Source organism: Colias philodice, chromosome 11 (assembly GCF_061535455.1).
Source record: "Colias philodice isolate Cphi_HAF_F1 chromosome 11, ilColPhil1 Martin Lab GWU primary, whole genome shotgun sequence".
Classification (NCBI taxonomy): domain Eukaryota; kingdom Metazoa; phylum Arthropoda; class Insecta; order Lepidoptera; family Pieridae; genus Colias; species Colias philodice.
Window position 1 is genome coordinate 5,109,542 of NC_143096.1, and position 23,330 is coordinate 5,132,871.

Below are 23,330 nucleotides of genomic sequence, written 5' to 3' on the forward strand. Positions count from 1 at the left end.
CCCACGACGGTTGGAATTCATGGAATGTCAAATATTTTAAGTGCTGCCATCTATGTGATGGAATGCGAAAATATCGAACGGCGGCACTGGATAATTAGATAAATTATGGTTTTCGAATTTGTTCTGATAATATATTTTAATTTGAACAAAGAAAAATTTATATATTATTAAAATTATTTATATAATGAGAAATAGATTAAGAATTATCTACTTATTAAATAAGAAAGTTTTGCGACACGTTTGCGGACTATTGGAATGCGGCCAGTTTAATGCCGCCGTTGAGAGACCACTCGCGCTGCAGCGCAGGCGTGATGGTAGGCCGAGCGCTTACTGTATAGGGTTATCGACACTCGCCATAGAGGTGAAAAGTAGGGTCGCTATTCGCGGTGTGCCAAACACCATTGTACAATTTTATTTAGAATGTTTACCTATATAATATTACCAAGGAATTATTTTTATAAGTTTACGTGAAATGGCTCGAATAAATCAATCTACGTATAACGTACCTATGTGTAGTAATCACATAATATAATACAATAAAATTAAATTTGTAATTTTATCATAAGAACATGAAATTGTATGAATAATAAAATGTTTTGAAACAAAACATTACAAAAGCCAAATTTAAACAAATAATTTAAACCCTTATAGTAAGTCCCGCCATCTAGTAGTATATTCATGAACTATTAAAAATAACAGTGTGCAGTACTTAGTACATACAAAATGAAACAGATGGCGCTGGGCGGGAAATATTTTGAATGTTTTTTTTTATTGGGAATAGGGAAGCGCTTGACCACAAGATGGAACGCGCTTACCTAGAAGTAGTCTGTGCTAGAAGCTAGCCTCTCGTCAGTGGAGCAACCACACAGTGGCAGGTGTAAAATTTTGCGCATCTGTGATGGTGTCACAAATCACAATGTGGTTACTACGTGACCAAATACAAATCGTCTCTCAACTCTTAAATAAATCATTCTATTTCACTCTAACCTACCGTGGTATAAAAAAAATTATATATATTTATAGTACTCGGCGATAGGTGAAAAATTGAAAAAAACGTCGTAACTCCGAAAATACGAAAAATCGCATGACATACATGGGGGTGATTCGGATAACCCTCTAGGTCTTCTACCTCCCAGCTTCTGTTCATCACTACTTTTTGGGACACCCTGTATAGTAGGAAATTTAATGAGGTTTAATATTTCTAAAGTTTTCTAGTACTTCTCATATAAAAAAAATAGAGAAATCGCGATTAAAAAGCACAAGTGTACTTCACCGGGATCTGTCTGTGGATTAACCACAGTCCACGCGTTCCTGAGAAAAGGAGTCATGACAGACAGACAAACTTAAAAAAATTATAAAAGACTAGATTTCCGCCTCAAAATTCACCAGAATAATACCTCAGGTATAGTTGCTAGTTACATATTATTATCATGGACTAATAAATATATTTATTAGTCCATGTTATTATTTTATATTTTTGCCCCACCCTAAGCCTATGGCTAGCTAGCTACGCCCATGAATCGAAACTATCAGCTGATTTTTCTTGAAAGAAAGACTTTTTTTTGCACACGAAAGTAACAAAAAAACATATTTTCCCACAAACGTTCGTTAAGAAAGAAAGAATAATTATTAGTCGGATATTATGTAAAAAAATATATTTTAAATGATTAAAGTTGCATAATTACTATGTTTTATTGGTTTTGCAACTAAAGATAAAAATAATTAATACCTATAAATTACATATCAATTTCTAATCACTAATTTAAAATTATGTACAAGGAAAGTTGGCAGAAATAAAAAAACTTTGTTCGACACATTTAATTTATTTATTCTAATACATTAGTTATCTATTAACATCGGGAATTAAATAAATACATGAAACACAATATAAAACAGTTACAATAAAAATTTTGATGGCTCACAAAAATTATAAAATTTATAATTGTATAGGTACTTATGTAGTTTTGTATGGAAAAAAATACCTACATAACTAGCTATTATGTACGTATATTTATATTTTATCACCACAGCAAAAGAGCATTTACTTAACAAATTGCTTAAAAATAACAGGTAAATAAAAAAAAAACAGATTTCATTAAAAAGCACTAAAATCGTGAAATATTTCGTGGAAAAAGCTTATAGTAATATTTTTCTTGCTCTTTTACTATGGTTATCAAACTATGTAAGTACTTGTATTTCCTATCACGCCAAACAAGCTTGATTCTAGTATAGTAGGTACGTAAAACTCACGAAGCGGGTCCCATCTGCTTGCTTCACTCATTGCGCGACAGAAAATTTTGTATACAAATATACACATTATAACATGATTATTCTATCACACTAGCCTACCGTTTTCGTGAATTCGCAATGCTATACACATACATCACAATTCACAAGTATAATATTATATACCCATATAACTTACCACTAAACATCTCACTTTCGGGATCGTTAATTGGGACACATCCCTACAATCTAATTCATACATTAAATATATTTTTTTATTTGGTTCTTTTTAGGTCCTATATTATCTATAACATCATGATGTTATAGTGAGATCAATATGTTTAAAAAAGGAACATATTATAATGAGCACAGATAACAATAAACAATAGTTAACTTATCCATAGACTATAGAATAAAAAAAAATTACAACGTGTGCCATTAAAATGGCCTAGAATTTATATTATATGTATACTATATTACTGTGAAGACCATCTAATATTATGTGCGTGTAACGCAATACATATTTTAATAGGTTTTAACCATAATTAACATCAATTAATAGATAATAATTTACGGTGTATATTGTATACGTATCATTTTTATATAATATCTTATCAATTAAACTATTACAAATCGTTATGGTTTAATTAATTAATTCTAATATAATCTACTTCATGTAAAACAAACAATTTTCATTACTAATTTTGAAGTCATGTTTTGAAATAAATATATATTTCTGCTAAAGCTAATTGGAAATTAATTATGAATATAATATATTTATTCATGATTCTATGTAATAAATCTCACAATTAAATAAAAAAAATATCCGATGTTTCAATTGCATAGTAAGCGAAGGTTATAATATTGAAAAAAAGGTAAAAAATGATTTATTTAGAAAAATATTACTTACAGAAGCCTGCCACTGAGCACCTTTTTAAAACATTTTTTCTTTCTATGTTTATATCGAAACGATTTAGTATATATATCTAGATATTGAAGTAGGTACCTATACCTAGTTTCTTCTGCTGTTCAACTAATAACAAAATAAAAACACGAGTAACATTGTAGCTATAATAGAAAAAATAATGGTCAGATCTCACAAAAATCGTATCTATTCTCATGGCTACCATATTAATAATTTTAATTACTTCTAAAACATAAACAAAAGTAAAAATTTTCATATTTTTCGATCATAATCACATCATAGCAACAATGTATTACCAGATATTTTTTTAAACAAATAATAAATAAGATATAAATCAGAAATTGCACATAATATTACTCTTATTAGTTGTCAGCTAAACCTATGTATATTAACGTACTTATTCCTTACAACTTACGTGGGATCACGGATTAATAACAATTTTGATAATTTATAATAATATTCGCATTATTTAAAACTTTTAGGGGACGGCTCAAACGTGTAAAAATAACATTATGAAACGAGAAAAGAGGTAAAATGTCGAATTCCCTGAGTATTCCATAACAAAGGTTTTGCAAAGTTATAGTTGCGTGCGTCGCGTTTTGCAAACCCAATATATACCATCAAAAAGCACCGCAGTTTCCAAGCATTTATATTATACATTATTTCACCATAATAGATACAAAGTAATGGGTAGAAAAAGTAGAATTATGAAACAAAATATAATTTAAAGTACAATTCAAATTCGTCTATATATAAGGCATGGATTTAAATATAATATTTTTAGTCACTATTATTTTATCGATTATTTTACTCGTATGTTAAGGTATATTGTATAAATATAATAAATTTTAGGATAAACATAATTTTTTATAACAATTTTGGTCAAATAAAACGGTCAAAATATATGTATTTTTGTCACCAAACTAACTCGTAGTTGTTGCTAATGAATTTTATTAATTTTGTGCTTTTATTTCATAGTTTTATAATGAATATATTTTTATGTAATCTCCGAAAGTGTTAAATATCTATGTATCTATACCTACAAATTATTATTTTTTTTATATTCTCTACGATTTATTTATATAATCTACTTTGATAATTTCACATTTATTTATATTCTATACTGATTTTACCTACAATGATGTTTTGGTGATCCTACGGGGTTGGGGTACTACCTAAATATTATCTCACAATTATCTTAGTAATCGCAGGATAATATTATATTCCTTACTTTTACACAATGTTCACTGAAGTAAATGCATCGTGGTTGAATCATTTTTAATGGAGACTGAATTCTAAGCTATGGTACTAATAAATAGTTACTTATCTGACTAGTGTAGGCCCGATATACGAACCTATATGTACCAAGTGTGGAAAGGAAACACACTTAGCTATAAGCTACGTATCATTTTCAAGAACCTACTGAAAGTGATTAATATGTGTAGCAAATCAATTAGGTTCGTTTTGCAAAACTAAGTATATTTAAGTCTTATCATTATACAATACAACAGCAAAATACAAATAAATAAAACATCCGATCGGTTTTGTATATAAATATACACATACAAGAAAAATTGATATGTTATATAATTATTAATTAGCACGTTTTAATTTAATTAATACATCTGTATAAAGACATCGTAATAAGTAAATTTATAATTAGATACTAAATTCATTTCGAAATAAATTCTAAGCTTGGAAGGACTGATTTTCAAAATCATAGGCCGTGTAACAAAAAGAGAATTAAAACATACATAGAATAAATCAGGAGCATATCATTCTCAAACATTTGACACAGCCAAATAAGCAAGAACATAACTCACGCAAATGAAAAAAAATCAAAGTTTATTACATAACATTTATACAAATAAAACTGGAAGATAAGAGATATAATTGTCGGATATGAAGTGGGCGTTCATAGGAAGTCATTCGTCTATCAAAGACATTATCTTACACAGGGGATCATTTTCAGGGGCCTAACGAGGCTTAATTTACGAAACTGGAAGATTAACTGGGAGATCATTTGTAATTGCCACGATGAAGAAGACGCTCCATATCGTCTGCAAGTGGACCTGCGGACAGCTGCGGAAGTTTTCGTATTGACTCAGACATTCAAATAAATAAAACTGGAACATTAGAGGTACAATTGTCGGATATTCAGCGGGCGTTCGTCCGAAGTGGGTCGTCTGTCATAGCCATCTTGCGGTACACAGGGGGTCATTTGTAGCGGCCGCGATGAAGAAGACGCTCCACATCGTCTGCAAGTTGATCTGCGGACACCAAGCGGACGTTTCCACCACCAGACCCCTTCTACGGAGGCTTCGTATCTTGCTTTGCTAGAATGTGCTTCTTGGTCTGCGTATGGCCATTGTGGGTCGCTATCAGAAGGGGTCACTGGGGCACTGTGTGATGGCTGCGGACGTAAGTATGATCGGGGTTCGTTTGAGAGTGAGCTGCGTCGCTGAGGAAGTAATATTAATTATATTGTTATTGTTATATGAATTATGGCAGTGTGATTTTTTTTTGTTGAAGTAAAGTAAGTAGGCACTGCAACTGCGCTTTGTGTAAATTTCAGAAAAAAAAAACAGAAGTGTGTCTTGTTTTAATTAAACTTTTAATTTTATTCATAGATATTAGGAACATAGTATTGCACAAGAATAATATATTTACCTAGGTATACTAAATAGTATTTTACTCATAGCAAAATTACTACTTCCTCCACTTCAATCTGAACAAATAAACGCATTATTTAAAAAGAAAACTACTTAAAAATGTACTTACTCGGAAAGCGCTGAAGTTCGGCAGTTTAAAGCGTCACACTTCCTGTAGAAACTTCACCGGGCACACTCCCTGGCGGTTATCACCAGAGCGGATCATCACCATGCCGTCCACTTCATCACCGACTTGGATCACGATCTGATCGCGCAGCAGCATCAGGCCATTATCACCGTCAGATACCTGCAATGATACATTTATGATTCACTAGCTCTGCAGCGCTGTTTCACCTGCGGACGTTATTCAAAATCAAATACTTCTATAGCATAATATGTTATTCTGAAATATATAACCTTTATTTTGTCTCTCTCCATAATACTCGGGTAATATTATAAGGAAGATCCGGCCCTTTGGAAGGCTTACGTGGGGACACAGGTCCAACACGCAGAGGCCCTTTAGAGAATTTTAATGTGATGTGGGACACCAGCAGCCTGCCCATGACTGCACTATAGAGATACAGCCCTGGGCAGACCGCGGCCGATGTAGGACTATTGCAAAAACAATGAACAGGAAAAAAACTGGGCTATGGATAGGGGTGTTAAATGGACTTAACCTTTATTATTATTATTATTGTAAAGTTTCATCCAAATCCGTTAAGTAGTTTTTTTTCGTGAAAGAATTACAAACATGCAAACATGTATGACAAAATATTTATCAACATGTGTATGGTATTAATTTGCTCAGTTCATAGTAAGATCCTGAATTTCAACTTTTTCAGTATTAAGTCCTCGCGATGACAATAAATAACATAACATATTGGATAAATATGATTTGCAAAAGGAAAACGATATATCACGCATCGCAAATTGTGATACGTGAAAGGAATACTCTTAAACACGTACGAGGCAACGCCCAACTACGTAACAATTGTATAAAATACATATAAATATAATATCAAGAGTTACACTATTGTAAAGGTTTTTCTCATATATTGGCGAGGAAATTACCAAATCTCCTAGATGTTCAGTATATGATAACATATTGTAAACATGTCATACTTTGATGTGAATGTAAATCCATCCTATTGCTATTCTACTATCTTGTTGTCAAGAGGAAAGTGAATACATTTTGGCGTCAATACGGATGAAATGATTAACATAAAAGTTTCGATGTAGAGCTTTTACTAGTGGGATGTTTATTGTCATTATAAATACAGTCAAATCTTTCCCGTTCAGATCAGTTCTTGTTTTTTATGAATGATTTAAACTATGAATTATTTCATGTTTTTGTAGCTTCTTAAACTGTTGTAGTTTAAGATCGACGTAATAAAAATAAAATAAAATAAAATAATTTTATATTTTTGGTTTTATGACATTCAAATGCTAATATAGAAAAATTCGATATCCGAGATCTGCCCCGGATTGGTGTGAAAGACGCAGGTTCGTATCCCGCCTCGTGATCGAATTTTTTATAAATTTAAAATTAAATAAACATACGCTACAAATCGATAGCCTTCCATTATTACATGAACGAGAGTTAAAATTTAATTAAAAACACACACAATACAAATGCAATATGTACTAGAAAAAAAAAGCGAAAACAAAATGTCTTATTGCTGCCAAAGTATTTCATATTATTATTATTTTATATTGGATAAGCTCGTTTAGATAAAATATTATCTTAATACAATGGAAAACTTTAGATATGAGGGTGGAAAATTCTTCACAAAGTTATAGAAAACAAACGGATATAATTTTTTATTCCACGGATTTATTAGATATCGATTACATATTGAGTATTGAGTCACCATTGCTTGGAATTGCTTTAGTTTTTTGTTCATTTCTTTCTAAGAACAGTAACTGTGTTATTGACCTTGAGAACTACCAACTATCGACAACAAACTGAAAAGTTCGATACAAAATGAATACTCGTGATTGTATCTACATATATTAGACTGGGGTAGAAGCCTTTAAAAATAATGAAAAGATAAAAAAAATCGCAGTCGGATGAAACCCATTAGAAAAGGAGGGGAATATGATGAAAATAAAAGGAAAAATAAATTACGGTCAATCCGAGTTCGGGAAGTGGGAGGGGGGAGCTTTTAAGAGAAAAAAATGGTTTCTCCTGATTTCCGACAAAACTACAAGTCCTATAGAAAAAAGTTCAATGGCAAAGTTGTAGGTTATTAAAAGTTCTACAACTTTTGTATTCACAATTTTTTCACATAACCTCAAAATTTCGGTGAAAAATTCAAAAAACCAAGTTTTTGGTTTTTTATTTCTATTTACTTCAAAATTAATTTTTTTTCTGCGAAATTTGGTGGAAATTTACTTTATTATGTCCCAAATACACTGAAATTTATTTGATTGAAAATATTTATTTTTTCGCCTTATTTTGAATTAATACCAAAAAAACAACCTAATTTTCAATCGAAAAGTCACCCGTCAAAATATCAGCTTTTTTCAAAAACTTGGGGTGCCTTTTATTCATTGAAATTTCTACTTTCATATGGTGTAAAAAAAAATAAACACCACCATAGTAAATGTTCTCAGGAAATGCATACAAACAGTGTAATAATGAGCTTTTACTAAATCAGGCACACTTCTCGAACTCTATATCTTCTCTTGTATCGGCTTTTCGGTAATATTTCAAAAGAAAAATAATTATCTGTTCTAAGTTCAATATTTTACAGCATATTTAAAAGCAAAATGATGTCGATAAAAACATTTCAGGTAGTTCGAGAAGTGTGCCTGATTTAGTAAAAGCTAATTTTCACACTGTTTGTATGCATTTCCTGAGAACATTTACTATGGTGGTGTTTATTTTTTTTACACCATATGAAAGTAGAGATTTCAATGAATAAAAGGCACCCCAAGTTTTTGAAAAAAGCTGATATTTTGACGGGTGACTTTTCGATTGAGAATTAGGTTGTTTTTTTGGTATTAATTCAAAATAAGGCGAAAAAATAAATATTTTCAATCAAATAAATTACAGTGTATTTGGGACATAATAAAGTAAGTTTCCACCAAATTTCGTAGAAAAAAAATAAATTTTGAAGTAGATAAAAATAAAAGACCAAAAACTTGGTTTTTTGAATTTTTCACCTAAATTTTGAGGTTATGTGAAAAAATTGTGAATACAAAAGTTGTAGAACTTTTAATTACCTACAACTTTGCCATTGAATTTTTTTCTATAGGACTTGTAGTTTTGTCGGAAATCGAGAGAAACCATTTTTTTCTCTTAAAAGCTCCCCCCTCCCGCTTCCCGAACTCGGATTGACCGTAATTTATATTTCCTTACATTTTTATCATATTCCCCTCCTTTTCTAATGGGTTTCATCCGACTGCGATTTTTTTTTGTTTCAAAAATTATCTACTCTAGTCTATATGTACTTATATGCATATTAAGTAGGTGCTTTCAAAAATATCAAAACAGATACACAACATTTGTTATGATGAATGTTTTTAATTTATTGATGATATGTTACAATATATTTTAAACTATTGTTGATTATGTTTAAAAGAAAAGAAAAACACTATCCATAAACACAATTAAAATGAAGGCTTCACGCCCGCCTTATGAGTATTTATTTGACATAAAATATTCTGAAACATTTACGGCGGCGTAAAGTGTGATAATTATTAGGCCTTGGAATACTTTATAGATATAAATATATTATTTTATAAAGATATGAAGTATTTAGATTAAGACTACTATCTTACCCCGGCTTTTTACGAAGAAAATTTCTAGTAGAATAAGGACACCTATATGACACCTATCCATATTATGTCGAAATATTTAACTCAATTTTAACTGATCTTCCTTTCTATGTTTTCTTCATGATTAATAGAAATTAGGTAATGTTGATGACGAGGAAAAAGTCTTATTGCTTTAACTTCTCATCATAATTTTAAAAGGCCGAATGGTAAATATATTTACTATTATTATTCACCGCAGTTTGCCGCAGTTGTCGAGAATCAATTTTGCCGGAATCGAGATCAAGTCTTCTTCATCCTCTAATTGGATTTGGCAAAGTAATAAGATTTTGTATGCATCTCTTAAAAACCGTTGTTTGTTATGATTTATCTTTTAAAATATAAAATGTAAATGATGTGGGATTGTATCGTTTATTTAATTTTACAAATACAATTACAATTATTATACAGCTTTCGTTTTAAAATAATCAGAATGAAAATAATAATAATAATTAGAGAGTAGGTACCTAAATTTTTTAAGTATCTGCAATAATTGAAAGAAATGTTCCCCAGGTATTGAAAGTTATTTAAAAACATTCATCAAGAAAATAATATAAATCCTTGGTTACAATGTTACATGTCGTCTGTAAGTAAGTACTTTCAAAATAAAGTACTCTATATTGTGAAATAAAGCAACATATTATCGATAAAATTATTCAGTGTCTCATGTGATTTCAAACCTCGTATCAACTTAAATAATCCCAAATAATCAAAGTGATATCCTGTTCTATCCCTTCGTTAACCTTTCAGAAAGCTTTATAGCCATCCCTTAGACGCCAAATTAAATTATGAATCTCCTTTATCCCTTACCATAATACATATATGCCAATCATCATCAAATAAAAACTTTTGTATTCATGAAAACATTTACACGTGTTTGTAAAAGTAATATATTTAATACTACCATCGCCACTGAAGGCCGCTTCTACGCGGAAGAATAGCAAAACCTTGATACCTAGCTAATACTAAACTTGCTTTATATTCCATTCTATAGGAAATTTGTCTGTGGTTTCGCTCGCGTTCGAAAATTGTATTGTAAATCTCAACCATTTGCATCTATCTGAAGACACATAAAAATTCATTCAAATAGGTTAAAATAGGTAAAAAATTAATAGGTAGGAAATAGGTAAAAAATTAATTCTGTTTAGATACAGTGACAAACACGTCATGTACAGAAGAATTACTGCTCTATGTAGTGTGTAGTATGTAATAGGATCATCACTTACCTGTAGGTTATGTGTGACTTGCAATGGCCGTTCCCCAGCTTGCAGTTTAGTGCAGTACTTAGACGGAAAGTATCCCACTTTTCCCAAACACTTTCCCTTCCACCAATCGGGGTCAGAGGTATCAATGACCGTCACTTTGTATCCAGCTTTCAGATCGAGTTCATCGGCATGACGCGACTTGAAGTTGTAGAGAATAACATATAGATTTGTGGGGAGGAGACGCTGATGTTTCTAAAAAGGAATAGTAATTTAGTAGTAACTGACATTGTTGTTGTTCGTAACGTTTATCGCGTTTTCCGTAAATATGAAAAATGATTGGGTACTACACTTCATTTGTGACGTAAACTTCATTGATTCGTATAGTTTAATTTGGTCTCTGCACGCACTTCGAAAGTGAGTTGCTTTCAAGAAATGAATGTAATGGTGTTTTAACTCATTAATTAAGAGCTTATTTATTTATTAAATTAAATAAGTAAGTAACAAGCATTTTGTAAGCTTACATTGTGTAGTTTACGAAATGCTTGAGTATGAATCAAATACAATAGTTATATCACTGACTCGATGAACATCATAATATATGTATGTTCCATTTGTTATACAATAAGACAAGGATCCCAATAAACTTTCAGTTAAAATTAAAATTTAACATCAGCTAACTAAACCTGTCTGAAAACGTAACTCACATACTTAGTTGCGATCAAGTTTTCCAATTACCGCCATAATGAATACAAACCATCGGCTGCTTGACGGGCGAAGGGCACGGGCTCGCACTGTTATCTTAGTAACTAATTATTAAAAAATAATTATAACACGGCAACATCACTCAGTTAATTGTATCTGAAAACTGCCATATAGTTGCAAAAGCTGCTTCAAGATCCCAATTACGCCTTAAATATAAGACGTGGGTTGCTTGACAGGCGAAAAATGCTTTCCTAAATTCCTTTTGCTGTCCTAAATAAACCTGTTGGGAAACCGAACTCACATAGGTACAATACATTTTTTACAAAGGTACTAATAACGTGGCCACAATAAATACAAACCGTGGGCTATTTGACGGGCGAAGGGCATGGGCTCTCGCTGTTATCATCATATTGTCATGAAAAAATACGTTCAATACCTTCTACAGGATAAACCTATCTGAAAATCTCACACAGACTTACGTATAATTAAATTTTTCACTACAATTACCAGAAGATAGTTTTAAAAGCTGAATACAAACCGTGGGCTGCTTGACAGGCGACGGGCATGGACTTGCGCTGTTCGAGGACAGACTCTTGTCTGGCTCGTCTGGCAGTTCCACGCTGCTCATCCGAATACCACGAGTACTGAGGAGACGTCGGCTATGCACCGGCGATGATGGAGCTATATGTAAATTGTATAGTTTAAAGAAAAATAAGACATTATTTGACTCCACAAGATTTAAAATTAGGCTGTGTATCTGTTTTACACGATTAAGGATCGAGTTCATAGCTTCCTGTAATTCTTGTAGCTTATCAGCCAATAAAAAAGACAAATAACGTTACAATACGTCAAAAAGGCTATCAGGGACATTATCAAGAAAGATCAAAGAGAAGGATACTCGAATGCTCTAATCATTCTTCTGAATTATGAATGTATTAATTCTATATAATATGTTATTTTACTATAACATTGTCTCTGTGTGGAATTTCTTCTTCATGTCATTTATAACAATATTGTTAATCTTATATTTCAGTGTTATTAATCAATTTTCCCTTCATAAAAAATTGTTATTCTCTCAAGTGTGTACTGCGCAAGTCAAAGGTCTACGTACTTACGCCAATAGTCACAATCTAGACACCAGCAAGGGCATCGATTGAACTGAACAAGTTAAATGTTTTTAAGAACTTTTATTAGTCCACGTCGTTAATTATTACAACCCAATTACTTTAAAGTACATAACCATTAAGGCTGAATTATTTAGCCTCCTTCATTATATATTTGGGAAAATAAAAATATAAAAAGCATTTTGAATCTTCTTAGATTCCTTGTTCAAATTGAAGGGCCAATATTTGTATTAGTTTAATAAAGCTTTTAAAGAGCCATCGCTGTTATGATCGCAATAAAACTTGTTGTTACAATTACTTATCTATAGATTGAGCATTCAGCAAACAATGTTTCGTATCAATATATTGATAAAGTCACTAATTAATTTCCAATGAATTGTACGGTTACTATAATAAATTCTGACCTTTACTTTTATTTTAGAGGTCAATTATTGAAACGAACATTGCATGAAAGTATTTGCCGAAATGAAATGCGAATCATTTCATAAATAGTAATTATTTTTGTTGGAAAGGTGGCAATTAATTACTAGGCATTTAAAAGAAGAAATAATATCGCATTTCAAATCGATAAGCCAACTACAAGAATGAAACGTACATGATTGCGAATAATTATATACAGTGTTGTTGCTTATTCTCAAGGAACCATATCTCATGCAATTCTCTTTGTGATTATCTAAAAAAGAAATAAACATAAATTAAAACATGCATAAGAAATGAATTTTCAGTTAAATAGGATAAAACTTACAACCGTTGTCGCATTGCAGGATTCCAAACACGCTTTGCGTATTACGTTACCATATGATAGAAGTTAACGAGAACACCAAAAAGGATTTTAGTCATATACCACGTCGAAAGCACACCACATTTAGATTGGCTAGACAGGAAAATAAAACAGTAGATATCCTATGTTACATACACAAGCTAAGCCGGAGGGAAATCTTTTAGGATTGACATCGATTGTGCTAACACGACATCGCATCGGAATAAAGAAAACATTGGTGTCCAAAAAACCGACTTGAGTTTTAAATTAATACATTTCATTCATTAGCGTTTAGACTGTGCGTGATTAAAGTATACTATGTAGAGTTCATTGTTCGTGCAATTCCTCGAATAATGTTCCACATAAAATAGGTTTAGAGGAGCACTGAAACGATGCCAGCGTCATGTTGCGATAAATACTAGTAAATTATTATAGTTGCAATTTCGAAAATAATAGGAAGATTTCAATTTTCATTCCTTTAGTGTAAAATTGTATTGAGATGTGCATAGTAAAGTTAAATATTTATTATAAGGTACTGTTTGTCAGCTAAACAATTTCGAAAGTTTGCAAGAATGTGTCGCAAGCAATTAAATGTCTTTTGGATCCAAGACCGTAACTTCTACAAGAATTTTAATCGTGTACATCCAGTTAAAAGTTCTGAACGTGATCGAGAACACAAAGCCGGGACGGTAATGTTTACGGCCGTGGACGCATAAGATATTAAAAAGGTTAGTCAAGTTTTTTGGACCCGTTTTATTGGAAAGGATCGTACATAGAACTCTGCTGCCCTGCGAGGGCTGGTCTCGAGCAGGTCGCCGCCTCAGGTCTCCGCACTCCGGCGAATCCAAAGAAAGGCTCTTCATCCTAAGATTCAACTTTTGGCGTCTCGGTGAATGTGGCGCTACAACAGGTACTCAATATGAGCAAAAGCATTAAAGTTTACCGTTCACTATTATGATTTGCAATTAAATTGTAGATATATGAGCTGCTTGTTTATAAATGTCAACTGATAGGCAATGTTAATGAGTAAACATGGCAGTCTATTTAGTTTGCAAAATATATCAAGTTACTTTGATCAGCCCAATGTAGTAAAATGGAAATGGTTATTAGCGAGTAATGGCTGGTTATGAACATTGATTGAAATATGTATTGTCATTGAGTAGAACCTTTCGAAAATCATTTTACGTTCGTGATTTAAAATAATGAAAGTAATTATTTACCTTGAATTTTCAAAAAGTTCTCCATTATGTTATTTCCTTAAATTAAATCAGTTGCAACATTTAATAATTACAATAATCTGCAAAAGCGAAGCAATGCAACAAAATTATAAGTATAAAATTTTATTTAACAGGTCATACCATACACATAAGTCAAGACAAAAAGTAAGAAGTTGTCCAAGAAAACCTACCTTATCGATATTTCAAAATCTACGCATATCAGTGGTATCAAATGAATGTTCAGTGACGATTCGAATGTACATAATGTATTTAATGTTCAATAAATGCAACTCGCCAACAGTAGTGTGTTCTCGGGCGAGAAGAAAATTAATCACTGCTCAAAAATAATACTTTCAAAACATTTATCTACTAGGGATCGTTTAGATACGTGTTACAGTTTATACCAGGTAAGGGACTGGTGCGGTCTGCTTGCCTTAACATTTGGGCACTCTTGGAGTTCTTCATCGAACCTGTATGGACAAAGTAAACAGGATCGAGTCTATTAATAAATATTAGGCATACGTGTCCACCTATTCTCTGTCAACCTGTAAACTGTTACGAGGGCACCGAAGAATAGTTAGTAGAGCGAAAGCACAAAATAAAAACACAAACAAACTCAAACTGTAAATTTGTATTTTCAGAAATAAGAAGTGTGTTAGTGGCACAACAGTTCAGTGTGATTCAGATAGATTAAATCGAAAACAGCAGATTGCATTTAGTGCTTCATAGATTATAGAGCCGACATGTGATATATATACATGTTGCCGGAAGACGCATGCCAATGTATCACCCGCCAAGCCATGCACCACTTACTTTGCGGCCGAAGGGAAATAAACGCTCGTATTGATATTCGATGTGCAATTAGTGAAGGCTCCAGTAAAAATAAAGCGGCTACATCGTTTTCACTTTTTATTGTAACAATAATAATATACATATCACAGAACGCGGGGCGTTTCGGGTGCTAGTTATAGGACATCGAGAGATGGCTATTACGGAAAGCCCAGGCCGGGTGGGTGCTCGTATGATTGTTGAAATGACCTCATTATAATGGGATCACTTGTAACACTTCATATTTTCTTGCGAACGCTGGCCGTGGGCTTTAGGATCGAAGGCGGGGGATCGCCGTTTTCATTTGTGATACATAACGGTTGTCCGAAAGGTCGCGTTGTAGTTTCTTCTGATTCTGCAAGGAGAAGTTGCAAACAAAACAAAAAATAAGTAAAAAAATAAAATAAAAAAAATAAATAATAGAACAAATAAGGAATAGACAATAGTCAATCGATTTGGGATTTTACATCGGGAATATGGCAGCAAGCAGCTATGAATATTTTGGGTTACAGTTACTATTTACCTAAGTCTAAACTAAACACAGTCATCGCAAAACGAACTAAAAATAAAACAAAACACATCGAAATGAATGGCACAAATAAACTGAGGCGCCGTGAACCAGAAGACGGGACGGACAAAGCTCAAAGGCGGTGAAACAGCGTTGCGCTACGGCAGCCGTGGGCGCGTACTTTCCGGTAGAGAAATGGACCGATGCTGCGGAGAGCCCCGCCGCGACTTCGATCCCCACATGGACAAACTCTTGACGCCGGCGAAGAGCCGCCGCCGAATGCCGCCGTCGGTCCGCGAGGCTGCGCCTACCGACAAGCAGCACTGAGTATGACCGCACCCCGCCCCCGCCCTGCGCCCGCGACTTACGGAAGGCGTGCAAAAAGTTCGACACTACTGAAAACGAGTGTTAAATGAAGCTGCCGGCCGGCCGTCGCCCGGTGACGCCGGGCGACGGTCGGCGGCCTACGCGATCGAGCGGAGAAGCGAACGAGGAGAGCGTAACGTAAGATCCGGGTGCAAACGTCCGCCGACCGTCGCATTCATAAAGTGACTTATGTCTTCCTCACTACTGCACAAGCATTCTCACGATTCGAAACAGGCTCTTTCACGACTGCCGTTCATCGCTCAAGTTCTCGTCAACCAAAAGTTCCGTGCATGCATAACGTTCGTCGCAAGTTTGCACCGCGAGGTTATGTTACGCGCTCGAGAACGCGACCGGGTGCGGCGCCAGACCTGAGCTGGAGGAGATTTGCTGAGGCGCCACAGCCAAGCCAGTGGAGGGGCGCGCCGGGGAGCGCGCCGGCGGAGGCTCTGCTGGGGCCGATACGCGGACTACCGGCCCTCCCCCACCCGGCTTCGCTATTTCGTTGGCGCGCTTCAGTACTTGGTACGTCTGATCCACTTCCTCCTCTAAGCATCGAGCGGCATGTTAGTATCAAATCCGATTACAAACTCTAACGATCATCGCGACATGTCCTATTATGGTGATATATCGCCGGGTGCGAAATACAAAATAATTCTTGATTGTCAATATTGATTATCTAGTAATTTGTTGTGCTCGTTTCGTATTGATTATTATTAAAGTCTTATCAATGCACTGCTACTATAGATTTTCGAAAAACAAATATTTGTTAAAATCCGGCCAAGATTCTAAATCGTTGTGAACGACCATGAATTGTTCATGTCGCACACCCGGCGATCTGTTGGGAATGTTAGTACCTAGTGAAATATTGCTGTGGAATGTTTTACGATCGGCGATCGGCACGCTTCCCTAGAATAGTATTAGTTCACATGAGCTCGGGCACTAGGGATCATTCCTGACTAACTCAATGCATACCCTCCTCATAGTAGCTATCATAGTCATTAAACTCGACTGATCGTTTGAAACACATCTTGGCAAGTCGCGGTCCTTTCAGCCACCTGCCTTCCGAGCCTGGACAATGCAAATAGCATCCGAATATTATGTAACTGTTTGTAATGCGTGAGCTCTGCAGTTGTGTAGGTATATATATGCAAGCTTGTGAGTGTGTCGAGTTGTTCGAAGTGTTCGCTATTCATTGTAAAATAAACAAATTAAAAAGTAAAACAGTCTATCCATTCCAATGTCCTGCTCAAATTAAATTCGGATTAAATTCCTGGAAATAAAAGGTTCAAAGCATCCATAACAAATATTACAATTTCAATAAATATGTTTCGATTTCAAATTAAGTTGTAAAGTGAATACAAATGAAACAAATTCTGTACCATTTAGATGAAAAGTATTTACAGAATATTTAAACACAGATAAAGCCATGTTTGAAATTAATTCGTCGAATTGAAGTGTTGTAATTTTTCATTACTTATAGTTTATACAAAAGTGTTACACTGTATATCCTACGACTTACTTTCTTCATCATATCCAGGATCTTGGACTCGATGGGCTTCGATTTCGGAAGTGCTTTTCTGTCGGCGCAGGAGCCTCGACTTGGTTTGGCATTTGCCGACCTGCGGCATGCAATCTGTGTGCACGTTCATCTTGCACATACGGCATCGGAGGCCTTGTCGAGTGTGACCTGTTTAAATAAAAAAAGAATAATAAAATAAAAAGTTGAATAGGTATTCGAAATTTTTAAAGAAAATAAATAAAATCAATTTTAGACGGGTTTGATTTTTTATTTCTATGAAGTCCATACATCTACTGAGATATTATGTTTTCTTTAGTAATTATTTAGTTGATTGAAAATGTAGGTAACAAAATTAAGTTAGGTATGAGATGTATGCCAATATTTTTTACTGTTATTTCAAAATTAATTAAAACGACTGATAAAATTTTGTGACAACTGTTTTCAGTTTAAATCTTAAATATTATCTGTTTGCCAGTGAAAAAAAAATCAGGTTAACGGAAAAGAAGCATTAATTAATGGCGTGTAACCTTAAGCGACGGTAAGTCTAATGGATGATCTAATTATAGCTTAAGTATCCGTGTTTTTATTTGAGCTTTTAAACTAATGATTTAAAATACAAAGGCGACTATCGTTATCTAGAAACCAGTTACAAAGTTATTTCTATTGATATTACAAAAACTTGTTACCATCTTTAGGCCAAACGATGCAAATACTTTTGAAGTTCTACATTTAGGTGACTGCTGAAATTTCCTAATCCGAAACTGTCGAGTCATTTCGATTAATAAAACCTACATTCAAAATACTATGATTAATTTTATTAGAAACCTAATAGGTAGGTACAAGTTTATAAAGTCACAAATACATTAACGAAATTAAGTTGAAAAAAAAACAATATAAAACTGTCATTTATATTTCACAGCGAAAATGTATCATAATTTATAACGTTTAGTTTCGCCGTATTATAATTATTAACCTACAACCACGCAACATACAAATGATGTATATGTGATATACATTCTCTATGTATATATCGATTTACATAATTAATGAAGTACTGTTATAAATCTAGCGTGTTTTCACCCCTACTTAACCGACACGCATTTCTAAGGCATGATAAGTTAGTAGCCAAGAATATAACAAGACACATACATATTCTTTGTTTTTAACTTCAGTATTAATATTTAGTTACAATAATAACATACGTACCTCGTAGAACTTGTGAGCAAACATCGCAAGGAGTTATTTTCTTGTAGGTGTATTCTTGAAAATTATGCGCTTCCGAGTCCCCGCCTCGCAAGTCGCGGGCGGCTCCATTCCTCCTAAACCGTTGATAGTTTATATTATAATGCAACGGTAACGTGTTCATCAATGTTATAAGAATATGTATAGATCAGTTTCAGTTGCACATGCTAACTTTGCAGTATAAACAAAATATAGAAGTATACAACTCTTTCTTAGAAACCTAATATCCTCGTAAAAGAAACATCATTCAGGAAATATTGTATAATATTAAAAGGATAGTAAAATATATAAAACGTTTTTTCAAGGTTTTCCCTTTACAATTGTGAGAGATAGTAGATACACCATTAACAATAGGTCACGGTTTACGTCATATGTAAACACGTTGTTATTACTGAAATCCAAACATTACCAATCGCATCATTAATCATTCTATTATTTTCAGTGTCACAGACATTGACACGCGTTACATATTGATCGTATCAAGGTCAAGAACCGTTTGATTGTCGTATCGATCTTTTTAATTATAGTCTTCTAATGAGTTGCAATCAGGCATGTAGAACTTATATTTAACATAGCATTATTACGCCTTACGTCTAAGGTGTAGTGAGTACAAAGGGATTGTGCCAATGCATGCGTATTTAAAGCAGTAGTTAGCAGTAGAGAGAAGCGCAAGTAGAGGAATTTACGTGTTCAGTAAGCTGTTATAGATTTACGTTAGTTACGATAATAGGTTAAAGGAGTGGTATCATGTCAGTTACAGGCACACCTACGGGGCACATTTACCTCATCGCCATAACCGTAGACACCGCGTGGTACATTTGATTTTTTCTTTATTGATGCAAGAAGAAAGAAACATCAAAATGAACATGATATGTGAGATTTCTGTTGTATATATAAATCTTTTAACCTGTCGTGTTAGATGCGTTGGTCAATGTGATCATGAAAATATGTTGTTTGTTATTAATTAATGTGAAATATAACATGACAGGTTAAATTAACAATTGAGTAATAATCACTTATCAGCATAAAATAAATGATTATTTACACTGAAAGCAAGTAATCATAAATTGAGTTATAAAAATATCAGCTGTTATTGAATGTTTTTCATGACGACAATGTAATAATATTTCATGAAAATTAAACTGAAATAAGGCACGGAAACAAATAGTTAAATCTGTATTGAAACGAGCCGACCCGGCATACGTTATTTTGCCTTAGCCTTATATCTTAGGGGTACGAAAAATAGATGTTGACCGATTCACAGATCTACCCAATAGGCACATGAAATTTCATGAGAATCAGTGCAATTTTTTGGATGAGTATAGCAACTAACACGTGAATTTTATATAATATCATTCAGAGAATATCATGTTGTAATTATAAAACGGAACCAAGAATAACATCAAATACGACTTGTTTTATCGTATCTGTTACGATAACATTCAGAGCAAACCTGCACGATTTCCAGCGATTTCTTCTGATTCTAAAAATGTGTTCTTGTATTTTATTATGACCTATTGAATATTCCTATTGAAAATTATGTGCATATTTATTTGCGAATAAATATTTCCACTACAGTAGCACCTCGTTAACTTATTCTGCAAACTGAATTTACAGCGCGCTTGTCGACGCTCGCGAGCTCTCGGCATTATGTTTTCTTTAAAGATGGCCCTCGTTTCCAACTGATCTTGAATATAGCGCCAACTTTACTGGCTTTGTAATTCTATACATATGCATGAATCTCGTGTTTGCATTCTTATCAATATATGGAATACCTTTAACGCTACATCAAATATTAATCACATGATAGGATTTAAATCTATACGCCCAATGTTTGAATGTACTTTACTCTAGATTCGTGTTATTTAAATTAATAAGACAGTTACATAACAAGTACAATCATGATTACGAGTATTACATACAATTAGCGACTGAACAACCCATATTAGAGGAGAATTAAGAAGCCGTACAAGCAAAATGTAATGTTAAATCTAATTACAGACTTAGGCGAGCTCTTAAAGTTTTAACATATTTTTTATGTCACGAACAGGTGGCTTAATAGGTGACCGACCTGGTTTTCAATCGAATTATAACCCGTAGCGTCATAGCTGGCCTATTGACCTAACGCTAACATTTTTTTATATGCACAAGGTGGAAAATATACCTCAGTCAAAATTTTTGCCCCGACTCTACATGAGTGCATGTGTGAGTTGTAACCGACCGGCCGACCGTGCTTCCAATCGAATTAAAGCTTGTACTATAGTAGGTACACAAAATTTCATGTTACGAGAAGTTGAATTTCATGTAACGTTTTGTGGTAAAGATGTTATATATAAAATCATGATATTGTTTTACAAAATAAACACACAGATTGAGGTCATTCTTATATTATTAATTTAAAGTCTGATTGTAGGGGATATTACATCTTATAAATTTTAATGTTTAGAAATTTGAAAACCATTGTAATATTAATATGTCACAAAAGTTTCAAAAAACTTATCTGAATGTTTTACATGTTCTAGTTATAACTATTGTTAAAGTGTACGAAAATGTTGAGCGACTCATTTACTTTTCGGAGTGTTTTTGTAGAAGACTAATGAGTGCACGGAATATATGATTATATTCTGTGACGGAATGTAATGATGCAGAGAAAATATATGGAAAAATACACAGACAAAACAATAGTGAGAATAGAACATAACATAAGCACTTTAAAATGGTATTCATGTACTTAACATAGGTATAATTTCAGAAACTCGTTCATACATTGAAAGTCAAAATCAATAGTACATTGTATAAGTAGGTATATAATATATCTACCCAGCCACATCTCAAAATATAAATTTCGCAATCGCGAATATCGAATATCGAATCGAGCGAATCGAACCCAGAGATATCGAATTGAGCGGAAATGAAACGAAACTACCGACGACAGTATCGCAGTCCGCAACGCTGACCATTAAAACTAAAGAGTCGATATTGCCAATCAAACTGTTTACTAAAGGCCCGTCAGGATGCAATCAATTGTTGCGTCGCTGTTAAATACTTCGCTCTTCATATACAGAAAGCATCGATTAATACGAGCTCGAACCTAGCCTGAATTTCCAATATAGGTCATCCAGGGAACTCGATTTCAAATTACAGCGTAATTTATATGACATCGCTGACGGGGTTAAATTTCAAAGTTGATATTGAGGCAATTGAAATAGGAATGAGTATATGATCGTAGGTTTATGAAAATACGTGTTTCACATGGCAGGCTGTTAATTTACTAAAATGTAGAAGAAGTGTGTGGCATCTTCAGTTTTAATAAAAAGCTTGAAGCGCTTTCAATTGAATAAATCTTGAATGGTAATATAATAAGGCCAGGATTCTTCTTACTAAAATAATATGAACCGTTTTGCCTTAGGCATTATAATGATATAGGTATGATACCTAAACAATATCATTTTTATTAAAGATAATCATATCACAATTATTACATTGTCGTCATGTATATGAGGTGTTACATTGAGGTTATGAAAACATCAACACACGTAGAATTATCTTTTATACACAGCTAGCGGCGAAACAGATTTGACATCATATATTATTCAGTATTTTTCGAAACGGGCGCCATTTGCTGGATGTTTTTGTAGTAACATAATATTGTGAACGGACGTTGCAATATCACAGATTATTTTATAAGCTATCATTTTGCAAGCACAGCTAAAATTTTTATTAAATTTTGAAACATTTGAAATGTTTTTATTCTTAGTGATATAAAATGCATACTAAGTGTAGTTAAAATGGAAGTTCCCGTAGCACATTTTATATTTAATTTTGATCGAGCTACTTTATAGCTTCTTTGAATAAAATATCCGTCTATTTTGAAAAATTATGGCTACCCAGACGGTGTCGTTTATAAGCACTGTGTAAATTTCCCTGCATAGATTTTATCCTAGGTTTGTGTATACTCTACGTCTAACCGCTTACTATGGTGTAGGTATTAAATGTTTGTCATCAGTCTACTGATATATTTTTATGAAGACAAGATATTAAAACACAAACGAATATTAATAAAGTACATAAGAATAGAAGTCCTATACCTTTTTATGAAGACAAGATATTACAAAACAAACGAATATTAATAGTATTTATACCCATAAAGATACATTGAAAGAGAAATTGACAATAGAAGAGAACTAATTTGTCGTAATCACGAAATTTTCGAATCAAAGCCTAATGACGATTCGGTC

At 33.3% G+C, this 23,330-nt stretch overlaps 1 protein-coding gene across 1 annotated transcript in view; it reads right to left on the reverse strand.

The window, feature by feature from the left end:
* Positions 1-3,883: 3,883 nt before the first annotated feature.
* The window catches only part of Stacl (SH3 and cysteine-rich domain-containing protein), a 157,935-nt gene continuing 138,488 nt past the window's right edge, over positions 3,884-23,330 (reverse strand). Inside the window, exons 13-22 of the mRNA XM_089700749.1 lie at positions 19,057-19,169; positions 17,851-18,018; positions 16,700-16,876; positions 16,147-16,272; positions 14,185-14,313; positions 13,248-13,325; positions 12,067-12,209; positions 10,848-11,078; positions 5,933-6,109; positions 3,884-5,612 (exon numbers count right to left, since the gene is read on the reverse strand). Coding sequence (XP_089556875.1) covers positions 5,966-6,109; positions 10,848-11,078; positions 12,067-12,209; positions 13,248-13,325; positions 14,185-14,313; positions 16,147-16,272; positions 16,700-16,876; positions 17,851-18,018; positions 19,057-19,169 — 1,309 coding nt within the window. The 3' untranslated portion in view covers positions 3,884-5,612; positions 5,933-5,965. The remainder of the gene's footprint in view (positions 5,613-5,932; positions 6,110-10,847; positions 11,079-12,066; positions 12,210-13,247; positions 13,326-14,184; positions 14,314-16,146; positions 16,273-16,699; positions 16,877-17,850; positions 18,019-19,056; positions 19,170-23,330) is intronic.